Source organism: Knufia obscura (genome assembly GCF_036327395.1).
Source record: "Knufia obscura strain CCFEE 5817 isolate CBS 148926 chromosome Unknown scaffold_12, whole genome shotgun sequence".
NCBI classification, from domain to species: Eukaryota; Fungi; Ascomycota; class Eurotiomycetes; order Chaetothyriales; family Trichomeriaceae; genus Knufia; species Knufia obscura.
In genome coordinates this window covers 722040-747921 of record NW_027042698.1, presented here as the reverse complement: position 1 = coordinate 747921, position 25882 = coordinate 722040, and the positions used below count along the sequence as shown (strand labels likewise).

Below are 25882 nucleotides of genomic sequence, written 5' to 3'. Positions count from 1 at the left end.
AGTTGAATTGGTTCGCAATGGACGAGAGTCGTGGTACTGAGCGGAATGGAGCCACGATGAAGAGGGTTATGGAGAAGAAGAGGATAAGAGAGAGAAATGTATATGACGGCTTTAGGCGCGCCAGCGTGACTCTTCCGTCTGGTTGATGGTTGTGGAAGGAAGGTGCGAGTGTGTTGAGAGTATGATTAGTCTTGTGCTTGGTTAAACATCACAGCAATCAGATGATGCTTGTGGAAGCAACGACTCACGAGGGTGCGGTTCAGCTTCGGTTAGTGGCCTGCCCTGCGTCAGATCTCGCATGGGGATCTGCGGATACCCCGAAATATGCTATTTTAGGCGTCGCCTACCCAAATGGGCATTTGCTTTAGACAGACAAGGCTGCCGCGAGCCCTGACGCGCAGGTACTTGAGATAAAAGAGCAGTGAGCACGACGCACTGAGCTCAAATGATATTCAGATTTGCTATAGGAACTCCCTGACTAGTAACACTGTATCTCCTCTTTATTCCTACACCCTTTGCATTTCTCAGCGCCTGATACGTCTGCTCACCTCCTCCAACCATTACCATCGGCACCAAGTTCTGGCGCGGCAACCCACTGCTCGTCGTCTGCGGCTCGTCGAGCAAAGGCCGCGTTGAGAATTCATCTCCGTTGGAGCCAGCCTCGAATACATTGTCCGATCCTTGCTGATCTATGCTCTCATAATCGACGACCACAACGAGTTGGAAAGCCGACCTGCCCGGAGTGACTGTAGGTATATTGGAAAGTTTCTTGCTGAAAGAACAGTTACCGCGTTTCACTAGGATTATATGATGGGATTTGAGTATGCTGGCTGGTACTTTCTCGTCACAGAGCTCGCCTGCATCATAGATTTTGCTCCATGCCAGGGTGTCGTCTTGATCCCCGGCGGTCTTCAGCGCCGACGCTTCGACCCAGTCTGGCAACGGTGCAGCGCCGATGCCTGTAGGCATGATCGCAGGGATGAGCAGTCTCCCAGAGCCAACTTCAGCAGGGGTGGGGATTTGACCTTGACCAAGCGGCAGGACCAAACCTTGTGCATCCCGAACCAAGTCGCTAATTTGGGTCAAGATTGAGTTCCATGCAGCCTTCATCGCGCCATCGTTCAAGCTATCGAGTCCAGGAATCTCGAAGTCTATCTGGTGGCCAATTGACGCGTTAAGCGTGCTAGGTGTTTCGTGGTCTAACCTTCGACCAACATCGAGCACGATGTCGAGCATTGACGTATCGCGTACTCTAGAGAACAGCGGATCTTGCGGGTTAAAAGCCTTAGCACCAGTGGTCTGAGCCAAGTAGACCTTCTCATCTTTGCCCAGTGCAACGTTGTTGATAGCATGTATGCGATAGCCGTTGGTAAAGTCATCGTTAACGAACATTGGCACATCTTGCACCATTGACAGGCGCAAGCCCCCGAGAAAGTTGATGACAATACCATCCTTTACTCTCTGGAGAGGTGCATTGTTGGTATTGGCTTGATTTTGCATTGCAGGAAAGGACAACTCGAACGTAGGGGCCGCTGGCATGGTCGAGCTCATGACATCGTGCGGTATCAGTTCCAGGGGCAAAGTCCATGGGTAGTGGGTCCAGTTGGAGGGCGACTGCACATCCGCAAGCGTGATGCTCGGATGGTCGACCGCATACTCAGTAAGCACAGACTCGACCTGCCCGCGCTTCGGCATAAGATGCAATCGTGCAAGTGAGGCTGCATGATACACGTCTCCACGGGCTGCAACATTGGAGATAGTCAGTGGCATGGGTGGCTCCTTAGCTGGACAAGTGCGGTCGTTGGCCTCGATGGGTTGACTATTCTTCACGACGCCCATCACTTCGTCTCTAGGTACGATCAGAGGGTGTCCTTCAGTTGTGAACACGAAAGGTGCCTCTAGCTTGTTCAAAGGATGATCGGGATCGAACAGCAAGAACAAGTACTTCGCTGTCTCTCCAAGGAAGAAACTCTCCATACGATCGATCTTCTCACCAGTCACAACGTTCTGAATGCCAGCCCAGCCGCATCGGGTCCAACATCTCCTCTTGATGTCCCGCAAGAACATTTCCCCAACATAGATGTAGAAAGGGTCTTCAGTCGCTCGGTACAGGTACCAAGTCGACTCAATCAATTCTGGCCGACCAACCCACCAGCCAAGACCACCTTCGATACCACCCGACGCCATGTTGTACCGCTCTGGCAAGGCAGAAAATCGTTGCCATAGTGCCGTTGACATCAGATGTGCTTCAATCGCTTCCTCAACATGACCGGACATGGCGAGAAGACCTGGGTAATATGCTGAGAGTGCATCGACCCAGAATGCTCGGGAAGCACCAGTACTGAGGTCGACTTGAATGTAATGGGGATGCTGAAAATTGGCGCCTCGATAGATGTGCCTTCTGATAGCGGTATGAGCTGTGTCCCAAGCCTGCAAGAACGCGTCTGGTGATTTCTCCGCCTCCGATAGTGGTCCAAAGAGCGACCTAGGATCTAAACTATCAATCGTCTGATTGCTCGCCGGATACGGAAGACCTGAGAGTAAAACGTGTGACTTGTAAGCATATTCGAAGAAACTGTCAATGCCAGCACCTATACCGGTCCATGAATGCTGCCAGATGCCAGTCTCAGCATCGATACCAGACCCGATCAGGTCAATCTGGCTTCTGCGGTTCCAGATAGCCCAGAATGCGCGCTTCGCTAGCTCTTCGTATTTGGGATCACCGGTGAGTCGGCTGAGGACGGTGAACTCAAGTACAAGGCTACCTGCACCAGCACTGCAAGTTTCTGTTATTTCAGCTGACTCTTTCTTCTCAGTGTCACATTGACCTTCGGGAGCGAAGTTACCGGGAGATCTGGCGTAGAAGGGGATGCCATGCTTGAGGTTTACTCGTGGGTAAGGTATACCGGTTGAGGTCCAAAATGCTGGCACAAGTCTGTTGCCTAGGTCATGCGCCAGACGAAGTAGTTGCCCATCGTAGACCAGACCATTGCGCCATCGGATGCCGGCTGGAGTTCCTGTAATGGCTGATTTGTTCCATGCTTTAGCTGCAGCGGCTTGTTCTTCGGGTGGGTTGTATCCGGTGATGGGCAACTCTCCTATTGCAAACAGATGGGCACTCAGCAAGCCTCCAAGACCTCGTATTGCAGTCTCAAACAGTTGGACCTTGCTGTCTAGATCAAAGCCTCTTGCTCGCTTTCCTTGTCCTTTGGCGCCTTCTGTTCCGTCGCCATATTGCTCTACCAGATCTTTTACTCCGTCCTGGAACAACAACAGCGGCTTGTTGCGTTGTGTCGTGGAGGGAGAGGAAGCAAGGATGGCAAGGGTCGAGAGGCTGTCTATCAAAGTCAAAGAGTAATTTCCGAGGACATCATTGACCTCGATATGAGCTGGATTCTCTCGGTCTCGAGTCAGTGGCTTACAAGACAATGGTCGCAATTCGTCTTCGGGAAAAGCATGTCTCATGTAGTTCTCAAAGCCATGGTAGAACAACTCCTCGGTCTCTTTTCTAAGCTCTGCAATATGGGGCGCACCGGGCACACCATTGCGGCCGGCACAGGCGCCTGAGAGGTAACAGAAAGAGACCAGATATAAGAGGAGGAGTTCTAACGGCAGGCGTCGCGACGATGCATCATGCCATATCATGAGCATGTCCGAAGTCTAGTTGCTTTCTGCGACAGCATCTGAGCCTTCTCAACCTACAAGTAGGAAGGTTGAGCACGAGACCTTGTACATATGCTTTCTGGCCTCGAGACGACAAACGAGGTGAATCCAGAAAACGTGGCATCGAAATCATAAGCACAGGCGCGTCCGGCGTAAAGCGCGAGACAGCCGGTGACATGGAGATCGGCTAAGTTGCCACGATAGTAATGCATAGGCACGGGATGATAATAGGAGGCCACTTCTGCTGCGTACCTATATAGAAGAGAGCTCTCGTTCACCGGCCTCAGAGAACACTGTCTGACTATATTCGTCCCTTGCAGTTTGATTCATGTTGGATTACCAGAACCGCACTAGCTCCTATGTGACTCGCATGGCTAACACCACTCTAGTCCCTGCTACCAACCTTTATGGCCTGCCTCTGTGTTTCGCGTCTAAATCTGCACATCAACCATCCGTATGTACTCGTATCCCTTACTCACATTGATTCCTGAGTATGCAGACCGACTCCTATATGCTAGGCTTCCTCCATAATCTAAACCAACGTTGTGGGGTATCTTCTGAATGAAAAGCCGCTTGTTTGTGTGTGCTTTGCGGACAAAAATATGCTTGTGTTTGACACAGTGCTGTGCTGTATGTGCTTAGAGGTCGGTAATGCTTGCAATTGTCATGCGCGACCTGGCAGTGCTCACGTATTGTTCTGCGTCAGCTGCAACATTTGACCTTTGAGGCTCGGGAGAAGATCGAGTGAGCCTGTGCTGCTGCTGACCCTGCTGGACTTCCTCGAGCCATTGTGCTGCTTGATGTATTCTTTGCCATCCTCCCCACTGGTGCATGCCTTCGTCAGACGCAAGTGAATCGGTCGACATGTCTCGGAGTGACGGTCGGGCCGGTTGCGCTACTTCTTGTGTACCTTGCGCCATGCGGCTGTGCTTTTGTCGTCTGCTTAGTAATGTGCCCGTCTCTGAGCTCCCCCATACCCAGCTATTCGTTCCAGCTTCCAGGTCTCCCGACAGCAGCACGACGAGCTCTTCATCTTCTTCTAGATTCTGCGTTCGATTATGTTGATGTTTCTGAATCAGCTTATGCAGGAATGAATCAAGATGTCGCCCACAACTTGTGTTCACTGGCTTGCTATCATTGACCAGAGCGCTGTAGCGCAGAAGCACATGAAAGGCGCTCCAGCACTGTTTGAAGGCAAGAAATAGCATACACCGCCACAGATGCGTGCATATCAAAGATGTAGCTGACGCCTTAAGACGATATTCTGCGTCCTCGGTCGCCATCTGGAAACAGCGCGATATGATGTTTGCTGTATCTTGCGCCGCAATTGCGCAATTCTCGATTGCTGTTGACCTCTGTTCAGATGAGCAAGCAGGGGACATATTGTGTCGATGCAACAAAATGCGCGCATTCTGGAAGTAGATCAGGGGCGCAACGACAAGAGGATCTAGAGGCCCATCAGCACCCGGCCTGAGTTCCGTAGGGAACAGTTGGATGCAGTTGATCAAATGCGCCTCGAACTTCTTGATGGCTTCCGTTGTGATACATAATGAACGACAAAGTTTCGCAAGAGGGCCGAGGAGTCTTGCGACATGGATAGACGCTAAAAGCAAGGTCGGCTTCTGTGGGTGAAAAGGGTCTGCGATGCCCTCTTCTTCCTCCAGGGGACTGGGATACTCGGTGTCGCAATCATCGTCATTGATTAGCATGGGCCTCCCCAGCTCTATAGCCATCAGTCTACCCAGGAGTCAGTAACGCAAGCCAAAGTGGCCCGGATATGACTCACCTATCCCAGACGTAGAGACTGTACCATATCCTTTTCCGCAACTCTCCGTCCAAGGATGACCAGTGCCCACCCTGTACATGTAAACCTCTATCCTGAGCCACTCGAATGGTAGATCCTAGCCAGACATAGCTCGTTGACTTTTTGTTGGTCTCAGCTAGGTATATGCTGACAAACAAACATGCAAGTGCCTGATCGACACCGATGGAGTCAACCCAAAAGTCCATGAATGAGACAGAGACAGATATCAAAACACTGCTTGTATCCTTGACCCTTGGGTCCTGCGAGAACAGAGCACCTAGGCCCAACACTGCAAAGGACAATGCTACCGTCTCCCGTGTAATGCCAGGTGCGGTATCTCCCGAGTACAAAGACCAGAACTCCCGACAGAAGTGCGGCCAGTGCAAGACTGAGATTCGCCTGTGGACACATTCAAAGTAGCTGTCCAAGCAATGCTGCGCAACCTCACGAGGAGGGAGAGAAGATAGAGGAGGAATACGGCGCTCCGGATTCTCTGGTGTCGCTGGAGCAATAGGAGGCTTCAGTATGCCTCTACCAACGTCAGAAAGCTGAGCTCGAGCTGCGGATAAATCATGAGGAGGTCGTGCTTTCAGCATACGTCGAGGTGAGCGGCTGACGTCTGGTATATCGTGCTCCACTGACGTTGGGTTATAGTAGGCTTGTAGATCGGCGAAATGCTCAGGCGCCCGGAGCCGCTCCAGTTGTGCCCTCGTCTCCTGCAACTGTCTTTCGAGATCTTGCACTTGTCTAGCTTACATTAGTCGCGTTGGCTGCGTTTACAACAGTCGTACTCCTACTTGATAGATGACATCCGTCGGTTCGTATCCTTTGTGAACTGGCAGCGCACATTGCGGCTCGAGCATTCTGTGCAGCTAGATGTCTCCGTAGCATCGCACTTGGCAACGTCAGCTAGCTTCCGGCTGGACAGTCTCTATCCTACCTTGACTTTGCGCTCACGGCAAGCGTCACAACTCGGGTCTTTCCTCCGTTGCCGATATGCGCGTTTAGAATTGTTCACCATGATAGGACTTAGATGATCCACATGAGTACCCACGCCGCTAGATTGGCTGTTGCTGTAATAATCACCAGGCAAAGGGCTACGCTGATTAGGTGATGCTGACTTGAAGTCGTGTTGTTCAGGAAAGCCTGGCATCATGCTTGTGTCCGAGTTTGCGGAAAGCACACTCGACCGTCCGTGACCTTCAGATATGCCGCCCTCAACGATGGACGGCAGTCGCAATGAATTTTTGGCCTCGAGATCTCGTGGTTGCTCATGATGGCGGCTTTGGCGATCTTGTTGCTGCATTGGTCGAAAGCATATGCTGCGAAGTGAAGTTTTCCCCCGAAGTATACCGAACGTGTGTTATGTGTGCAACTCGTGTGGACAGCTTAGCGTATACCCGATGATGCGCGCGCACGGCGGTGAAACCTGATTGACAAAGCTGCAAGGTACCGTCTCGTGACCTTTCACCTAGGGCTCTTGAGAAGTGACTGGGAAGGTAGCACTACACCTTATGCATGCGGTGGTTGGCGTTGGCGTCTCGGTAGCTTCCATTGATATCAAGACGGTGGTAAAGGTGACAGCTGGACGCTGATCCGGCAAGTGCAGATCCTTAGGTTGCGTGGCCTTGCGATCCGCGTCTCTAGTGCCTGCAGCTGCTTAGTATGGAACTGGGGAATTAGTAGTAGTAAAAGGCACTGAGCGTTTCAGCGCAACAGGAACGGTCCTACCTCCGACTGAAGCCACATGTGAGTAGCAATCCGTTTCGGACGCGTGGCGCCTTCATCCTCCAAGTTCGACAATCTAGCAGCAGCATTGCCGTGAACGATTGGCGATCACAAAGTGTGACTGTATGTTGATCTGCTAGAGTAGAATGAGCCATTTCTCCAGCTTCAAACAACGGACAACTGCCGACTGGAGGGAGAGTTTGACAAGGATGTCCAGCGTGCCGGCAGAGCGAGCCAAGATTGCGGGCTAATTCACCAGCGGTGCAGCAGGTGGGAAATATTCTACGGGAAACCCGTTCGAACTCTGATGCCACTGCAGAACATAACGTAAGTTCCTTGTGATAGGGTACGAGCGCGGGCGACCACGGAAAGGCTTTTAGCGCTATTTTTGATCAAATGGATCTGCAGAGGCTCGGTTAGGGTGGAGGAACCCTTTTTTGGCTAGAAGACCTTCGAGACGAGTTTCAAGGGCACTCAAAGCGGTGAGAACTGAACCAGGATATGAGACCGAATCTGAAGCTCGGAAGACGCGAATCACGCATTCATCTGGTTGCAAGCGACTGCTTGATCGGACGGCGCATACTCGTACTCGAGAACGCACCTTTTGTGCGTTACAGCCGCAGCTCTTGCAGAACTGACTTATCACTTGGCAGGAGCCTGAAACAAAAGTGTGTTCTCACTACCCAGCTTCTAGACCGAGTCTTTCGCAGGGTTGTGGTGTCGATCATCTTGAAGCACGCAGAGATTAGTGTAAGACTCACGTGACTGCAATGCGGCTCATGGATGCCCACGCTGAAGGCTGGTACTCGAGTAACGTCCCGGCAGCAGTACCGAACCGCTCCCTTGTATCAAAGGGATTTCGCCTGATCAAGGTCTTTACTTCTTCCAAGCCTCTGCTTGTCACGGCGCTATTTCGTAACCGGTGGTAGAGAAGAAAGAGATCTAGAAACGACCACTTTCCTGTGTCGAGGCCACATGTTGACCTTCCTCAAGATTTGCACGGCTCGCACCATCAGCGCAAATGCATCGACGTGTTGCAAGAACTGACTGAGCAAGCGCAAGTCCTTCATCGGTCCTTTGGACGAGTGGGAAGCAGCCATCGCAGTGCTCCGGGCGATCCTGATACGACTTTGGTTAGCGCCCACAAAAGCTCAACGAGCGGAAAAGACGAATTTCGAATTTCGAGATCGACGTCGCTTTGATGTACCCACTGGAAGTAGCTTCGTTGATCTCTCCTGCGAAGGCCGTTAGTCGAATCCATGCGGCTGACTCGATTAGAAGTAATGTCAGCCTGGAGCCGTACTGGTGCGTAGAGTACAAGGTATCGGGCGTAACTTTCACAAAAAGGGCTCCATGAGTGCCTACCAAAATGCCTGTGAAGTGGGGCCACATCTTTGTGAAAGTTACCCTCGATACCTTGTACGTTCGAAGAAAAGCTCTGTTAAACACCCCTGCAAGTAAAGCGGTGATTAATTGGGGCGAAAATTGTGCGACGCGATGCACAGTTTGTTTGAGGCAACATCGGACCACGCTTGACTTAGTCGATAGTGTGTTTCAACGTTTCATGGAACCGCTAACTGATCGGTCTTTTCTTATTACCCGCATCTGCATTACAAGTTTTGACTGTGAGTATCGCAATAACTGGGAAGTTGGTTGCACTATGTCTCTGAGTTGAGGCTACAAGGTTTTTTCCGATTTTTGTGAGCACGTAGTCTGGAAGTAGTCAAGGTTTCGCAGAAACACTTTCCACTGCTCGGTCTGAAGAGGATCCCACTCAGCGTGCACAGTAGCTTCCAGTAGGAGAGCCAAAGGCTTCTTCGAACATTTGAAGCCGCATGCGAGGCGTAAAGCGTTCCCAGAGCTCCACCTGCAGGACTTTCGCCACGTCGCAAGCTTTACCAGAACACCGCTCCCCGCGGCAAATTGTTTTCATTGTTAATCCTTGTCTTGATGATTTGGTATTTCATGGCCGACTTGAGGCCGCGTGGAGATGAGCAGATACCGAGAGAGACAACAAGTCCCCCCACTGGTCGTTGCGGATTGATGGACTGGGATGCTCGAAAGCAAATCAATGACCTTCTCGAAGCTGCGGCTCACGCGCAGCAGAGTCAATTCAAAACTATCCTCGTCAGCCTTGACAAGAAATCAATGGAGACGAGCATCGTATAGCAATATTGGTGAATATTTCCAGCATAATAGTCGTTTCGAGAGAGCTCGCAGTTATCTGCGATGCAGGAAGCTGATTGTAGTCTATCGACTGAAGCAGTGTCGTCCAGCCTGCAAGCAGGAGTGGCGTGATCGCTGGGTACTGCATATGACGATCGTTTGAGGTGGTCTGGGCGCAAGCATCCATCCTTTCATCGGGCAACGGTATAACATAACGGCAGCTTGTCGGCCGATGCCGTGTAGGCGCGACCGTACACATCTGATATGCATAGCAGCCAGCCCAAGCGTGTTGACGCTAAAGCCTGAGTCAGACAGCAGGACGACTGCCAGGTTTGGGGGTAATGAAGTCGAGGCATTATTTGATGGTCGTAGTCTTGCTTGATTCGAATTTCGCCATGATCTCGCTAACGATCCGGCCGAGTCCCTCCATCTCTTCCTCCGGGGTAATACCGGCAAAGCTCATACTGCAACCAACGTACACGGGTAGACGCATTCTCCGCGCCAGAATTTTCGATAACCTGGTGGCATAATCAATGCTGGAGCCTGTGGCGCAAAGAACGGAGCTGATCGTGCTCTTCTCGTCCAGCCGCTAGACAGCGTGAGCTTGCTTTCGTGCATGTAACAGATGACAAGATACTCACATCAGGCATGGTATAAACAAAGCTTCCCAGCGGTGCGAGGGTAGAGCCGGACTCCCCAAGTTCTGAAGTCGTCAGATGCACCATGGCACAGCCTTCCAGAAACGTCAAATGACCATGAAGAATGGCATGAGGAGCCTTTGGCAGTGGAAATGACACCTCGATAGGGTTGGCATGCGCTGCCATCGTTACTCGTGTCCAACGCCTGGGTTGAGGGACGTTTCACATGCACACCTGACTAGGCGAGCTCGACCGCAGTGCTGATCGGAAATTTCGGGCTGTGCTGCATCAGTGGTCTTGGACCGTTAATATCTGCCAAAGGCCACGCGAGCAATATCATCGATTAACCCGACATCAACATCAAAAGAAGGGAAGCTCAGCTGCCAGTGTGACAAAGCAATATCTGCCAAGACCGGAACACACTAAGCTTATTCGAGTTAGTGCATCCGTCGTCCTCGATCGTAGCTCACTGGCATCGTTCCTTCTGTGTCACTCGAGCTATCATCACTGTTGTTCAGTCACGATATCGAGATATGAACGTCTCGAACGCTCAAAGCGAGCCGTATGAAAGGAATGATCAACAATATGGCGAAGGCAACAACGAAGCTGGCTTACAAGGAACGCAGCCCTTCGGCTCAGGGCCCTTGACAGATGCTGGAGAACGCAGGGCTATCTTTAATGTCCTTGATTCGTACCGGTATGCGATTACGAGTGCTTGGTCTGGGTTTCCTGCGCCTGCGGCTGCCGAACCACGGCTATGCAGTTACGGAGCATGCCTCAACCTGTATGCACGAAATACTGACTCAACCTACATTTCAGTCAATACCGCAGGCAAACACATTTCAATACCACTCACAGGAGACGCCAAAACTTCTATGCCCTCCCGCAAGCACATCAAGTTCTCCTGAATGATCCAGCAATTTCCTTTCTCGATAATCTAAGCACGATCGACGACGCCATTGACGAGAATGCAGACCTTGCTGATGCCATTTTAGAGCTGGCGCTGGAGACGTTTGACCTATCTCATCAGCCGGAGAGAGGAAGTGTGCTAGATTGGCATGACGCAGCACGATCTCTCGACCTCAACAAAGCTCACTCGACCATCAAGCAATTCTGGCGTGATTGGTCCAAGGAGGGCTTCGAAGCTGAAGTCAAGCCGATGCTGAACCTCATACTGGGCGGTTTGGCAAGCAATCTTGCTTCAGCAGCAGGGCAAACAAGGGTTTTGTTGCCAGGAGCCGGCCTTGGTCGATTGCTCTTCGAATTGAGCCTGGCAGGGTACTTGGTCGAAGGCAACGAAATATCGTACCATCAACTGCTTGCATCTAACTTCATACTCAATACTGTACAACGAGCGAACCAGTACAAGCTATATCCGTTTGTGGGTAGCTTCAACAATCACCTCAGCCGTCACAACCAGCTGCAAATGGTAACCATACCAGACGTGCACCCGGGCGCGGCAGTCGAGGAAAGAATGCGGTTGCAGCGGCCGGTTGGTGAGATGAATATGAGTGCGGGCGATTTTATTACATCCTACTCATCGTCAGATCACGCTGGAAGCTTCGATGCAGTGGTCACAGTCTACTTCATCGATACTTCGCCTAACGTTATTCGATACATAGAGACCGTGGGGCATTGCTTGAAGGAGGGTGGAATATGGATCAACATTGGGCCGTTGCTATGGCATTTCGAAGACCGCATGGTAGCACAGCATGACCATGAGCATGAGCAGGATCGTGATCATGATGTTGATGCTAAAGAAGAGCCAAAAGGGCAGACTGGTATCGCCGAACCTGGATCGTTCGAGCTGACAGATGAGGAGGTGCTGGTGCTAGCACAACGTATGGGCTTTGAGCTTATTTCGCACGAGAATTTGCCGCCTTCTGTAGGAGGGTACATACAAGATCCCACGAGCATGCTGCAAAATCGATATCAATGTAGTCATTGGGTGCTCAGAAAGAAGAGTGTCCCACAGGAATAGTATCGAGTTTTGGCAGGGAAGACTTCACATGTTCAAGCTTCTCGAAAGCCGTCGTTACCGTGGCAGCGACAAGCAAAAACAAATTATGGGTCGAGTCACACCCTGTAGATCCACTTGCATATGCCTCCTTCCTTATTCAATCCTAACAAATCTGACACGCTGCGTGCCTTGACGTTTATGAACATCAGCCTATATTCAACGCCCTCGAGTGCACCACTAAATCATATTCACATCCAACTGAACAACTTCACGTAAACTCGAACAAGATGGTAAGTCCAAGATCTCCAAAAACCTCTCTGATTCGTTCCCATCACCCGGGAACCAGCTGCGCGGCTCCCTGAATCCTGGACAAACAAAACAGCGTGACCAGAATCGCCTGCAGTACGACGAACCGTAACTCTATATCTCGTCTGTCAACAAACAACCATTTCCCTTTCTCCAAGCGTTTACTTGATCCTCCAAAATCACAAAGTTTCCGATACACCCATTCTACGAAAGTCGCACCGAGTTGAGAAAACTAGATCTAACACACCATGGCCTCACAGACGTCCACAAACTACAAAGAAGCATTCTCGCTGTTCGACAAGCGCGGCAATGGCCGAGTTTCCCTCGATTCACTGGGTGACCTCCTACGGGCCTGCGGTCAAAACCCTACATTGTCAGAAATAAGAGACCTAGAGAAGAGCGTGGGTGGGGATTGTAAGCATAGAATCTCCAATCCATATCATCCTGCATACTGACAAAAGACGCGCAGTCGACTTTGATTCCTTCTCCAAAGTCCTCAACCGACCAGGTGGCTTCAAGGACCCTGGCGAGCCAGAAGAATACTGCCGCGGTTTCCAGGTGTTCGACAAGGACATGACGGGATTTATTGGAGTGGGACAACTACGCTATATCCTAACGAATTTGGGCGAGAAGATGAGTGATGAGGAGGTTGATGAGTTGCTCAAGGCAGTCGACACAAGTAGTGGGGAAATTAACTACATGGACTTGGTGAGGACGATTCTTGCCAATTAAGGAGACGGGACGGTAACGCGGTTGTTTCTCTGGGTCAAATGTACAGGATAGCATTGCAATGATGGAGTTTAAGATTGGGAAACGAGCATGAGCTATGAAATACGACGTGTTGGGCACGCAAAGGCGTGCTTGATAGGGCACGCAACTGCCTGCTGGAAAATTACAGGAACAATGTAAATGTTACTTCGCACAAGTCTTCTATTCATACCTACTTCTCTCAGGATCATGTTTTCAGTTGAGCCCATCCAGGAGTGGCAGGCATCTTCCCATCCTTCATTTCATCAGTGGACATCAGAGCGCCTGGCAAAATGTATACGATACTCTCTGTTGGAATATCTCCGTCGCCAAATTGTGCTTCGTCAAGCTTGTACCCGATAACCAAATTACACCGCTTACACCTCAGCAGGATCCTCTTCTCAAAGCCGTCTCCTCGTCTAATGACCACAGGCTTTGTTTCTTGATCGACGTTATGGAATATGGCATGCTCAGTGTTGACCGGCAGAATTTTTGCTTGATCCAGGGCCGGTTCGGCTCTGACGGGCAACGACTCGAGCTTATGGATGGTAGCGAGGATTAATGTTGTGCACAGACAATGGTAAGTCTGAGCGGTTGCCATATCGTAGCAGTGCGATCGTGACTTCTCAAAATCGCTCGATTGGTGATATCGATGAGGAAGCTGCGACCCGGTGCACAAGCATGCAAGCAATTTAGGCAGGTGCGACGCCCAGAAGCCGCGACGCGTGCCCTCCTGCAGGAACGCGATACGCGGTTGGTAGCACCTGCAGATCGATCTTAGGGGCGTCCCACGTACGTCATTACCTTGACTTTCGTCCTTGAAAGTCCTTACAGACAGCGAAGGGTTTTGCATATTCAACAGCAATTGCAGCATCTTGAGTCTGCTGGTCTGCTATGCTGGAGGTATAACTACTAGGATGAGACATGCCTCCATTTGTTGGGCGGAAACGACGGTCTCCCTCCCCACTGCCAGCTCCTCCGCCACCAGCAAAGAAAGCGAAAATAGCAGCCACAGCAGTAAAGAAACCTGCTGCGGCCACCCAGCAGAGATCGCGCAAGTTCTCTCTTGGTAGTGACTCCGAGTCCAGCCTCAGCGATGTCGACAGCGACGAGTTTGAGGACATCCCTCAATCAACCAAAAGGGCAAAGGTCAACAAGCAATCCGTCGTAGAAGATGATGAAGACAGTGACGGGGATGAAGATGACTTCGAAGACGTTCCAGAGCAAGCGACCGCGCCAGACTTCTCGAACAGGGAGTTCAATGACATCAAGATTACCGTTGAGGGCAAGGAAGAGCCCGACTACACTGTCCGAGCCAGCACGAAGAAAGGTCCTTCGAAACGAGAAAAGCAGGCTAGAATGTATACCCACAAGATGCATGTACAGCTCCTTCTGTGGCACAACGCGAAAAGGAACAGCTGGGTCAATGACAGCAAGGTGCACGAAGTACTGCTCAAACATCTACCAACCCAAATAATCAAGGAAGTCGAGAAGTGGAAACGAGCTAGCGGGCTAGTAAAGCAAGAAGAGGCCAAGCCATCGCCCAAGGACAAAAAGAAGACCAAGAAGTGGAAGGCCAACGGCGAGCGCAACGAACGAGATTGGGGTCGTCCGAGTCAGAGGTTGGAAGAAGGCAAGCCAGACATGAGCCATGGTGATCCAATAATCAGCTTGCTGAAAGTGCTGGCGGCTTTCTGGAAGAAGAAGTTTGCCATTACAGCTCCAGGGTTGAGGAAAAGAGGATACGGCACCAAGCTTGGTCTACGAAAAGATATCGAGTCATATCGAAACGAAAAGCATCACCCTGCAAAACATGGTGAGAAGATTGAGAGCTTGGAGCAGTTTCGCAAAGTGGCTGAGACGTGTCAGGGCTCAAGAGATGTCGGTGCACAGCTGTTTACCGCATTGCTGAGGGCTATTGGCATTGAGGCTAGAATGGTGGCCTCATTGCAGCCCGCTGGTTTTGGCTTCACAAAGGCAGAAGAGATGGTGCCGCGAAAGATCGTAGACCCTGAATCTCCTTCGTCCTCCGACCATGAAAGCGACGTGGTAAAGGCGAAGTCAGAGGCGAAAGGCAAAACCAAGAGCAACACACCTGCGAATTCGAAGAGAGCGCAATCGAAGAGATCGCAAGATGGCAAGAGTGCTCCAATAGATCTAGACTCTGACGCTGAAGTCGGAGAGAGCTCTGGCAGCGACTCTGTTATCGATGTAACGCCGTCCATGCCAAAAGCCCGACCTCCGAAGTACGACAAGGATCTCCTCTTTCCTATCTATTGGGCAGAAGCAGTTTCACCTATAACTTCGAAGGTATACCCAGTCTCACCTTTCCTACTCGAGAACGCTGTGGCGACCTCTGCAGAGCTGTTGTCCACCTTCGAGCCCCGTGGTGCCAAAGCAGAAAAAGCCAGACAGATGATAGCCTATGTTGTAGCTTATTCCTCCGACTACTCAGCTAAAGACGTCACAGTACGTTACCTTCGCAAGCGTCTCTGGCCGGGCAAGACCAAAGGCTTCCGCATACCTGTAGAGAAGGTTCCGATATACGACAAAAGAGGCAAGGTCAAACGGTACGAGGACTACGATTGGTGCAAGCACGTCCTGAGCATCTATCGCCGCTCAGACAAAGATCGAACCGCTGTCGATGATATTGAAGATGCGAATGACCTCCTACCCGCTGAAGCAGAGAAGAAAGAGGTAGAAGGCGACACTCTCCAGTCCCTCAAACAGTCTGCCGAGTTCGTGATAGAGAAACACCTTCGACGTGAAGAAGCTCTCATTTCTGGTGCGCAGTCAGTTCGCACTTTTACGACCGGCAAAGGCGACAAACAAGAAGAGCATGCTATCTACAGACGGAGCGACGTGCGTAAAGTGATGACGGCCGAATCTTGGCACAAAGAAGGACGAGCTCCGAAAGAGGGCGAAACACCTATGAAGCTGGCTGCAGTGCGTGCAGTCACGCTGGCACGAAAGCGTGAGGCAGAAGCTCATCTAATTCGGACAGGCGAAAAGCAGATGCAAGGTCTGTATAGCGAGGATCAAACGGACTGGATCATTCCACCGCCAATCGAGAATGGAGTGATACCAAAAAACGCTTATGGCAATATCGATTGCTTTGTGCCGAGCATGGTACCGAAAGGTGCTGTGCACGTGCCCTTGAAGGGTACTGTGCGCATCTGCAAGAAGCTCGAGGTCGACTTTGCTGAAGCAGTTGTCGGATTTGAGTTTGGCAACAAAATGGCCGTCCCTGTGATACAAGGCGTGATCATCGCCAAGGAGAACGAGAAAATGGTTCGTGATGCCTGGCGTGTATACAATGAGGAACAAAGGAAGAAAGAAGAGACCAAGATGGAGAGACTTGTTCTAGATTTGTGGGGCAAATTCTATAGGGGCTTGATCATCAGGGCTCGAGTGCACGAAGAATATGGTCTTGATCTTGGCTCCGCACAAGTGAACACAGGTGCAAACAGAGATGAGGCTATCAACGTTGACGACGATGAAGAGGCCGCTGGTGGTGGGTTCATGCCTGAACATGACGAGAATGAGTTTGGTGGCGGGTTCTTGATGGATCACGAGGAGGATGCGCATCTTGGTAGTGATCTAGAGATGGAAGCGCCTGTTGCATCGCAGGAACATCCAAAAGCTCGTGCTCATGGCGCTGACACAGTCGATGCCAGTCAGGAGTATCCAACACCAGTTTCAGCTGGTGCCACCACCAAGTCAACAGTCAAGTCCAAACCGAAGTCAAAGAATAAAGCCAGCATGCATGTGTTCGATGACACCGAAGATTCAGATCTCTCAGACGTCTTAGATGTTGAGCATGCAGTCAGCAACCAGGATGAGGACGGTGAGGCAGGAGGCTTCTTGATGGATGACGACGACGGCGATGTGAACCAAACAGAAGCTATGGTTATCGACAAACCCGCAGAGGATGCTGACGATCTTATTTCGAGCTCAGAGGAGGAAGATTCGGAACCCGCACCCCGACCACCATCTCGAGGCCGCGGACGACCACGCAAGGTCCCCGCGTCAGCGGCCACCAAAAATATGCCGAAGTCGAAAGCAGCAGCTCAATCAAAATCAACACCAGCCTCAGCCAAGAGAACTCAGCCAGCTTCGACTCGTAAGACACCGTCGCGCGGCGCAAAGTCTCAAATTCAGAATATGAACGTGGATAGTGCAGATAGTGACACATCCGGATCTCCTTCAGAATCTGCTTCGGATTCCGGGCCCGAGGAAGACTCTGATATCTCAGATGAAGTGAAACCTCCTGGGAAGAAGAGGTCCGCAAAGATGACATCGAACGCTCCGAACCCAATTGCGAAGTCAAAGTCGGCCTCCGAAACAAAGCCGACGGCCGCTTCGAGAACGACGGGGCAGAGAAGACGAGGTCGACCTAGAAAGAGCGAGAGCACTAAGCAAGAGGCAGAAACACCACAGAAAGGAAGGAGGCTGTTGAGAAAGGAGAGCACGGTTGTTACGAGTCCTTATTTCGGGTAGGGCTAAATCGTGAAAGGTGCCGAGGGATGTGAACCATGTAAGGTTCGTAATAGCCTCGACGATTTGGGCTTGTGTTGGTGCTTACTTACTGTTCCATTATGTGTGTGGATATGTATGTATGAATAGACAGTATGGTGTAGCAACAGGTAGTACTAGTCTAATGCATCAGCGAGCTATTGATCATATCAATGGAGCATTCGCAAGTGTTCTTGGCAGAATAGTCTCACGGAACCCTGACTGTAGCTGACTGGGTGAACACTCGTGAAGCAAAATACATCACAAAGAACAGCGATCCATCTCGGCTGCGACTATGTAAGCTAGGACATCTCACAACGTATGGACCCATTGTTGCATTACTCGAACACAGCTCAATCCGTACTTGCCGCAATGCCTGATGGTAACCGACATGTTTGCTATCCCTGCAGATAGTCGATGAAGATAGATACACCAGAGTGGTGTAGACAAACGAACCGGGTCGCCCCTTCCGTGCTCGATAGTTGAGACATCTTGGGATTTACCGCGTCACAATGTGCAACGGTGGAGGGCAGCCATCAGCCATCTCATCTGGCGGACTTCGAAGGCGTATCTAGATACTTTCCACGGAGGTCTTGTCAAACCTGGTTGGTGTGGTTACACCGGCCTTAACTGCTTGGGGCGATGGGAGTTTGGTGTGGAAGAGGTGGTTGCTGCCCATAAAGTCAGAGGTTGCGGTGGAAGGAAGTAAACTTGAGCGTTGAGCTTGGTAGGCGCGATACACGAATCAACCTATCTGCACCTCGCAGACTTTTCCACCGAGAGCACGGTCTGATACAGAGAGAGTATGATGATTGTTGCAGATGGAGTGTGAAAGAAGTGCTGAGATCAGGTGGGAATAGTAGTGTGCACGAAACTCGAGTATAGACGATTGGAACAAAAGGCATAAATATGAGCAGAAACAATAACTTTTATTCTTGGAACAACTACTGCTAATGCCGTCTCATTCTTGCCCACTTGCTTGCGCATACAGTAGGTCAAGATGCTAGAGTATTACACTATGACAACATCCTCCTGATTGTTCATAAGTAATTACTAAATCAATTCCATTTTGATTACCGCCTCCATCCGTCGTATAACGCCATGGTGGGCACCTGAGCCCAATGTTGATCGTGTTGATCATGTCGATGCATATTCGTATGCCATCGTAAGGATCGTATGCCCACGGGTGATTCTCCGAAGATCATCGAGCGCCAGGGCGTGATTGGTCAGTTGTGATTCGTTAAAGTTCGTAGTCATAAAGGGACGATGACATTCTTGATGTCAAGGTCGATAGAATTGAAAGGGTCCCGTGGTATTAGTCCGACGCTGGTCGGACAGGGACGTGAGGTGAGACTTCGTTTAGTAGAGAGCAAGGACGGCCATGATACCGGCGGCGAAGGCGCCCATGGCGGGCTTGACGCTGGTGGCGGCACCGGTGAAGGTGGCGACTGGTGCTGACGAGGCAGATGTCGCTGGGGCCTGGACCTGACCATCGGAGATCTGAGTGACGGCTGGGGCGGAGGCGGCAGCGACTGGGGTGGAAGCGGCTGGTGTAGCTGGAGCTTGTGGTTGCCCGTCGGAGATCTGGGAGACGACTGGGGCAGATGGCTTGGCAGCTGGAGCGGACGGTGCTGGAGCGGATGGAGCTGGAGCTGGGGCAGATGGTGCTGGAGCGGAGGAAGCCGCAGCTGGGGCAGATGGTGCTGGGGCTGGTGCGCTCGAAGACCAGACGTTCCAGCTCGACGCAGGAGATGAAGCGGCGACTGGGATAGACGGCTTAGCTGCAGACGGCGAAGACGGGGCCGGGGCAGGAGCAGATGGTGCTGGAGCCTGTGGCTGCCCATCGGAGATTTGAGAAACGGCTGGACCTGATGGCTTGGGAGCTGGGGCAGATGGTGCTGGAGCAGATGGTGCTGGGGCTGGTGCACTCGAGGACCAGACATTCCAGCTCGATGCGGGGGATGAAGCGGCGACTGGGACCGATGGCTTAGCCACAGATGGTGAAGACGAGGCCGGGACTGGAGCGGGCTTCGTCACAAGTGTAGAAGGCTTTGGTGCGGGCGCGGATGGCGATGACCAAGCGGCCCAGCTGCTGGATGAGACAGGTACTGGAGCAGGCTTGCTCTCGGTTGTGGATGGTTTAGGCGCAGATGCGGAACTAGAGCTCCAGGCGGCCCAACTGCTCGAGGAAACTGGCACTGGGGCGGGCTTGCTCTCAGTGGTGGATGGCTTTGGGACAGCCGAGCTCGAGCTCCATGCACCCCAAGAGCTAGACTCAGGGACTGGCGCCGGCTTGGTCGTGGTGGTAGGCTTGGGGGCGGCGGAGCTCCATGTGCCCCAGCTCTGAGAGCTTTCGACTGGCTTGACAGATTCGGAAGAGCTCCATGGTTGCCATGTTGAAGCAGCCTTGGTGGTGGTGGAAAGAGTGGTGGGCTTGATTGAAGAGCTAGTCCAAGCACTCCATGAGCTCTCGGCCTGGCTAGTTGTTGGCTTGACCGACGAGCTGCTGGACCATTGTCCCCATGTGCTAGAACTCTCAGACGTCGAGGGCTTGACCGACGAGCTGCTTGGGACCCATACACTCCAGCTTGATGCAGAGCTGCTCGTGGTGGGCTTCACCTCCTTGGAAGTAGTGCTCGACGTCCATTGACCCCAGCTTGATGAGGGGACAGTTGTGGTGGTAGGCTTCACTTCCTTGGTAGTGGTGCTTGAACCAGTCCATTGACCCCAGCTCGAGGAGCTTGGGACAACAGTGGTGGTCGTTGGCTTCACTTCCTTTTCGGTAGTGGATGAAGTCCACTGGCCCCAGCTTGAAGAGCTTGGGACGGTGGTGGTGGTTGGCTTCACCTCTTTCTCGGTGGTCGTCGAGGTCCACTGGCCCCATGACTCGGAGCTGGTTGTCGGCTTCACTTCCTTAGTGGTTGTACTTGAGCTAGTCCATTGACCCCAGCTTGATGAGCTTGGGACAGTGGTGGTGGTTGGCTTCACTTCCTTGTCGGTGGTCGTCGAGGACCAGACACCCCATGATTCAGAGCTGGTGGTTGGCTTCACTTCCTTGGTGGTGGTAGTGGCAGAAGACTCCCACTGGCTCCACGGCGATGGCTTGGAGGAGGTGGTTGGCTTGACTCCTTTCTCAGTGGTAGTCGAAGAGGTCCAAGCAGCCCAGCTTGACTCAGAGGTCGTTGGCTTTACTTCCTTCGAGGTGGTCGTGCTAGATGAAGTCCACTGACCCCAAGACGACGTCTCCTCGGAAGTGGTAGTCTTCACCTCTTTCGTGGTAGTCGTCGTAGCCTTTGGTGTCTCACTCGACGTCCACGCGGTCCATGAGCTTGGTGCAACAGTGGTGGTTGTGGTCTTCGAGGACTCCTTCGAGGTCTCACTGCTTGATGGCCATGCCGACCACTCAGAAGATGTCTCAGTAGTCGTGGTTGGCTTGACGCTAGTGGTCTTTTCTGTTGTCGACGCCTTAGGTGTCTCGGAAGTAGTCCAGGCTGTCCATGAGCTTTCAGCGGAGCTCGTGGTCTCTACCCCCTTTGTGGTGGTGGTGGACTTTGGTGCCTCGGATGTGGTTGTCCACGCTGTCCAGCTGGAGCTTGGTGCAACAGTCGTGGTGGTAGTCTTCACTGCTTCCGGAGTGGTGCTGGACGATGGCCATGCATTCCACTCACTGGAATCGGCAGCAGCTGAGGTGGCCAGGACGGCCAAGGCAGCGGCGGTATACGAGTACTTCATGTTGACTATTGGTAGAATCTGCAAGAAGCAATTGGATACCTCAAAAGTTGACTGGGAACGAGGGTAACAAGGGCCTTAACGAAGGAGCTCTTGTGGTGCAGAACGAATGAAAGCTGCTTGAGGGATGAAGAGGACGAACAGCATACAGGAGCGCAGGAAGATGTTATGTAGGCAGGTACATGATATTTGTTCACGCCTAGTAGACCTGCTGGGAACCAGGCGAGCGTGGAGCACTGCCATGCAAAAGGCTTCGGAAGCATCGAAAAGGGCAACGCATCGCCCTCATCGCAAGAAGAGTTCGTGATGGAGAAGGCTTGTACCTGTCCATGGTGGAGGAAAATGTTGTCATGGTGGGTTGATGGACCAGAGGCTCCGCCGCGGGACGTTGGGTCTGCCTCTGTTATTAGACGAGTGCTTTTTGATATGATTGGTGGTCGAGGGATGGTCCTGCCAACATCCCCCAGATAGCGCTGCAACGTCGCAGAGACAGCCGAGGACGCACATGACGACCGGAAAATTCTACCGCAAGGTTATGGTGGCAGTTGTGGCCCAGTTCGTAAACGAAGTGCTCGACTATTGAATGATAATGCGAGCATAGACGGTACGTTGTGGATTTACCACAAGCGCTTTTTCACGCCCTTCCTGAGATGGTCGCGAGAGGTACTCGACCAACATGTCGCCGTAACAATAGCAAGCTGTATGTGCCGATCGTTACTGTCAACGTTTCTGACAGCTCAACAAGTCTAGTGTGGGAATAGCATGCTCGCGGGTACTTCGGATCGAGTGCTGAGAAACCCGTCGAAGGCTATCGCCATACAGTACAGGACTTATTCGAAGCTGTTGCTCCTAGCGGGAAGGAGCCTTTGGTCAGGTGGGTGCGGTGCGAGACACCACATGCGCAGCGCCGCACTACTCAGATGCTTGACCAGGGTCTTTCGCGGGTTGTTTCCTTGTTGTGGCGGGCAAAGTATGCAGGCAGAAAGTTGGCAGCAGGCGAAAAGACTATCGATAGAACATGCTGGTGGGAGACTAACCGATAACAAACTAGCCCACTGTTAAAGGTTACGTGGACGAGAGCCCGCCGAGGGCTTGAATCAAGCTTGGCCACTCGGACATTTGTGCCTGGCAGCCACGACTCCATGAACATGAGACATGCAGCTCAAGCTTTGGATGCACCCACCCACTGACTCGACCTGATTCGTTTCGATTTTCAACGCTGCCACGCGCTTCTTGTATACGAGCACTCTGTGCATGGGAACGGAGCAAGAGTATGATTATGGAAACTGTCGCCGGATTCGCTAACAGAGAGAAGAAGATCAGTGCTGCTTCCAAAGCGCGAAAGCGCGTAGGCTTGTGGTATTTCAGTTGATGTGCATAGCAGCAAAGCACAACGTAAGTCGACCGGATGTCAAACCTTTAGCACTGTATTTTGGTACTATTCGTGTTCGGTTGCAGGATCACAGGATTTCCATTGATAGGCCCGATATGCCCACACTGCCCTGGCAACCTCGGCGTGCGGATGCCTCTTGGATTTCTTCAAAAGCTTCTTCCCAATTTCATGCCAACGAGAGTATCGTCTCACCTTCGATGTCCAAAGTTAGTGGCGGCGGAACGTTGAATACCTTACTGGAGAATATGTGCCGTAGATACCGCCTTATCGATACACTCAAGCAGATGGAGCTCTTTGCCGTCGGCAATGGCTTGGACAGAGCTGTACGGAGTAAGTGGCGCGTTTAGCAAGATCCGAAGACCGGATGCACGGTTGCTACTAGTATGCTAAATACAGTTACAGCAGTAGCAGGGAGCCTCAACATCAGACTTCTCAGGCTTTCGCTCGGCAGTAAGCATGCTGCCCTACTTCTTGCCACACTACTATTCTACCTGGAGACATCTTTCTGCAATTGTTTGGAGGTAATGCAGGGCGTTGGGGGTTTCTCCCCCCCTCCAGCTACCGTAGAGGAGACCTCTGGTTTCCCGCCATGGCATTTTCAAACTCTGCAAGGACCTTTAGCTCCAACATCTGGTTGAAAATCGGAAAAACGCTAGCTCGCAGCACTAGACATTGAGGCGTCCGGGATGTTTGCTCATGCAGCTTTTGCTTGCGCAAGCATGTTTGTGAGCGCACTGCTCCCGAAATCGATCGATTTGTGTCACGCAAAGATCGATTTGTGTGGTCTGTCAAGCCCTTTCGATGCAGCGCAGGTGATTCCACAAGTAGAGCTGTCGAGGTGCAAATATCGATTCTCTTGACGATAAAGCACTGGGCGGACATCCCAGCCACCCTAAGAGTTTTCTGCTCCACGCTATGTATCCATTCGATCTGAACCAACTTGGCGAACTATTTAGGCACGTGGGGAGGGAGGACATACCGTGGCATCCAACTAAAACTTTGAGCGAAATCTCCGCGATTTACTGTGAGGGAGGAAATGAGACATTCGTGCTATTTGGGGACATTTTCACACCTACTGCAAGCGGCAGTCATGGCAGCATCTCTCGTGGGTTGCGATCTCTCGTTGCCTCGAAGAACAATTGCGCTTGCGAAGATAGAGACATAGTTGTCTGTCGACGTGAGGAAGGTGCTGTGTACGTACTGCAGCTCAAGCTTGACTTTACATAACCCCCTGCATCATGCAGATGCATTGCAGTTTTTCTTTCGCACTCTGCGGAGCTCATGCTTCGGCGCGTCGACCTCCAATGCAAGGCACGAAAGTAATTTCGGCGGAGTTGCTGCCAGAGAAGAAAGATCTTCAGGTACATTCCTGCACCAACGAAAGCATGCGGATCGTGCTGCATGCAGAGGTCTCCCATCGTGTTCCTTACAGTACATGTATTTTCGCTTCTCAAAAGGAGGCCACAGATAGCGATGGCCATTGTTCGAGAGTCTGAGCGCTTCAGCTTGATTTTGGGTCACCCAGCAAAATCGTGCTCGTCTGCTGTGCCGGAATAGCTTCAGACCGACAACGCTGCGTTGACGCAATGCACTCCTCATGATATTATTGTCGCCTACCTGATAGCATCTGAGATGAGACGACCAAAATACGCCGCGCAATAAGGGTTCTGCCTTCGCGGCACACAATGGCATGCGTCAGCACTGATGCAACGACCATAGTTGCCGGACGCTTTACTGCCACTGTCGTATTCATTGCCATCACTAACTGGTTCAACCACTTCAGTGTCTGAGCAATCCTCTATACTTGAGCTTTGATGATATTGTCTCGTACCACCAATACGCAGCAAGTTCAATAATGAATGTGGCATGCGCCAATCAACGTACTAATGCTCGTTGAACATGCCGCAAAGACAACTGTTCAGTCAGATTGTGCAGCTGCACATAATTGACATCGTCTCTCGCCAGAAAAGAGGACAGCCCCAGAAGAGCGCCCTCCAACGATGCGAGACCGCATAACAGTAACGTCTTCAGTTTTGAGGCTGTCATAGGCCTCGAGCACCGTTCGAAGTGTCTCACCTCCTGCTTTGTCGTAATACTCAATCACTGTTGTACCAAACTTCGTCACTTTAATCTGATCTCGATTTGTACTCACAGCTTCTGCCTCTGCACGTCCCTCCCTGCGGCTCTTAGACAACCATCCCCATCAACAAGCACACACCACCCCTCACCGCCCACCGTACCCTCTTCAAACCCCCCAACCGCATTCTCAAAGTTCTCCTTCGCCCACTTGAGATCCCTCTCCTCGAAGCTCCCAGGTTGAAGCCACACTGACTTAACCCCAACGGATTTCGCCTCTTCTAACGCCTTGCGCGTGACAGGCGGGGGCGTGAGGAAAGAGAGGCCCGTAGACGGTGGATCGAAAAGGGAAGATGATGAGGATGCGGTGTTGTAGGTCTTAGATGGAAGGGCAATGCTTGGTCGCGATGGGTTGATGGGTGTCACGGGGAGAGAGTGGGCGTGGTACCACGCGAAGACTGCAGTGCCTGTATCAGTATCATCGCTGTCTTACGTGGCGCATGTCATCTTACTCTTGTAGCCGAATTTCGACTTATCTTGCGATGCACCGACCACCGCGAATTGGGGTGATGTGAAGAAGCGTCTCGCTGCGGCCTCCATGATGGACTCTGCTTGTGTAGTTGATTCGAAACAGGACCGTTCACGCGGTAAGAATAGACTTAACGAAGCAGTGCTCAAGATGGCGGAGAGCGCCCGGACAACAGCGGTGGAATGGCTTGTGCCTGCAACTTGCAGGCGAGGTTGCGGGTGTTCAGTGCGATTGTTTTCTACCCAAGAGGTAGCTTGGCAGGCTGCATGTATAGAGGTCATGTAGGACATCTCCGGGGTGGTGTCGGGCTGGTCGTAAGTTTCTCCGAGCGTGCCTATGGAAGGTACCTTATGGTACGCGGCTGCCCATATGGTACGGTGCATATCAGCTGAGAAACAAAGAAACAAAATCTGGACAAAATGCAGTGCTAAAAGCTCTATCACCTGGCCATCAATTTCAACAGGCTGTTTGGAATCTATAACATCTGAATCTTGTTCCTGCCCAGAAGACATGCGCAGTGCGAAACAGTGTCGAGAAGGGTAATGTAAGAAATCTGGAGGCGAATAAATTTCATGAAACTACGAGGAAGCTTTCAACTGGGAACACAACGTGATAACGTAAGATGATA

At 51.7% G+C, this 25882-nt stretch overlaps 8 protein-coding genes across 8 annotated transcripts; 3 read left to right on the top strand and 5 right to left on the bottom strand.

The window, feature by feature from the left end:
• Positions 1-441: 441 nt before the first annotated feature.
• On the bottom strand, positions 442-3651 carry PMZ80_009059 (uncharacterized protein; the record flags this gene model as incomplete). The annotated part of the gene is made up of 1 exon (XM_064877455.1): positions 442-3651. The coding sequence occupies one exon, from the start codon at positions 3649-3651 to the stop codon at positions 442-444; it is 3210 nt and encodes a 1069-aa protein (XP_064726957.1).
• A 650-nt stretch (positions 3652-4301) lies between these two features.
• On the bottom strand, positions 4302-6773 carry PMZ80_009058 (uncharacterized protein; the record flags this gene model as incomplete). Its single annotated transcript, XM_064877454.1, has 4 exons — positions 4302-5400; positions 5450-6214; positions 6265-6362; positions 6408-6773. The coding sequence occupies 4 exons, from the start codon at positions 6771-6773 to the stop codon at positions 4302-4304; spliced, it is 2328 nt and encodes a 775-aa protein (XP_064726956.1).
• A 2943-nt stretch (positions 6774-9716) lies between these two features.
• PMZ80_009057 (uncharacterized protein) lies at positions 9717-10185 on the bottom strand (the record flags this gene model as incomplete). Its single annotated transcript, XM_064877453.1, has 2 exons — positions 9717-9950; positions 10003-10185. 2 exons carry the CDS (start codon positions 10183-10185, stop codon positions 9717-9719), a joined length of 417 nt encoding a protein of 138 aa, XP_064726955.1.
• Positions 10186-10532: 347 nt separating this feature from the next.
• Positions 10533-11980, top strand: PMZ80_009056 (uncharacterized protein; the record flags this gene model as incomplete). Its single annotated transcript, XM_064877452.1, has 2 exons — positions 10533-10696; positions 10858-11980. The coding sequence occupies 2 exons, from the start codon at positions 10533-10535 to the stop codon at positions 11978-11980; spliced, it is 1287 nt and encodes a 428-aa protein (XP_064726954.1).
• Positions 11981-12513: 533 nt separating this feature from the next.
• On the top strand, positions 12514-12997 carry cdc4 (myosin II light chain; the record flags this gene model as incomplete). Its single annotated transcript, XM_064877451.1, has 2 exons — positions 12514-12679; positions 12735-12997. 2 exons carry the CDS (start codon positions 12514-12516, stop codon positions 12995-12997), a joined length of 429 nt encoding a protein of 142 aa, XP_064726953.1.
• Positions 12998-13936: 939 nt separating this feature from the next.
• Positions 13937-17512, top strand: PMZ80_009054 (uncharacterized protein; the record flags this gene model as incomplete). Its single annotated transcript, XM_064877450.1, has 1 exon — positions 13937-17512. One exon carries the CDS (start codon positions 13937-13939, stop codon positions 17510-17512), a length of 3576 nt encoding a protein of 1191 aa, XP_064726952.1.
• A 1374-nt stretch (positions 17513-18886) lies between these two features.
• Positions 18887-21259, bottom strand: PMZ80_009053 (uncharacterized protein; the record flags this gene model as incomplete). Its single annotated transcript, XM_064877449.1, has 1 exon — positions 18887-21259. The coding sequence occupies one exon, from the start codon at positions 21257-21259 to the stop codon at positions 18887-18889; it is 2373 nt and encodes a 790-aa protein (XP_064726951.1).
• Positions 21260-24797: 3538 nt separating this feature from the next.
• PMZ80_009052 (uncharacterized protein) lies at positions 24798-25325 on the bottom strand (the record flags this gene model as incomplete). Its single annotated transcript, XM_064877448.1, has 2 exons — positions 24798-25183; positions 25238-25325. 2 exons carry the CDS (start codon positions 25323-25325, stop codon positions 24798-24800), a joined length of 474 nt encoding a protein of 157 aa, XP_064726950.1.
• Positions 25326-25882: the final 557 nt, after the last annotated feature.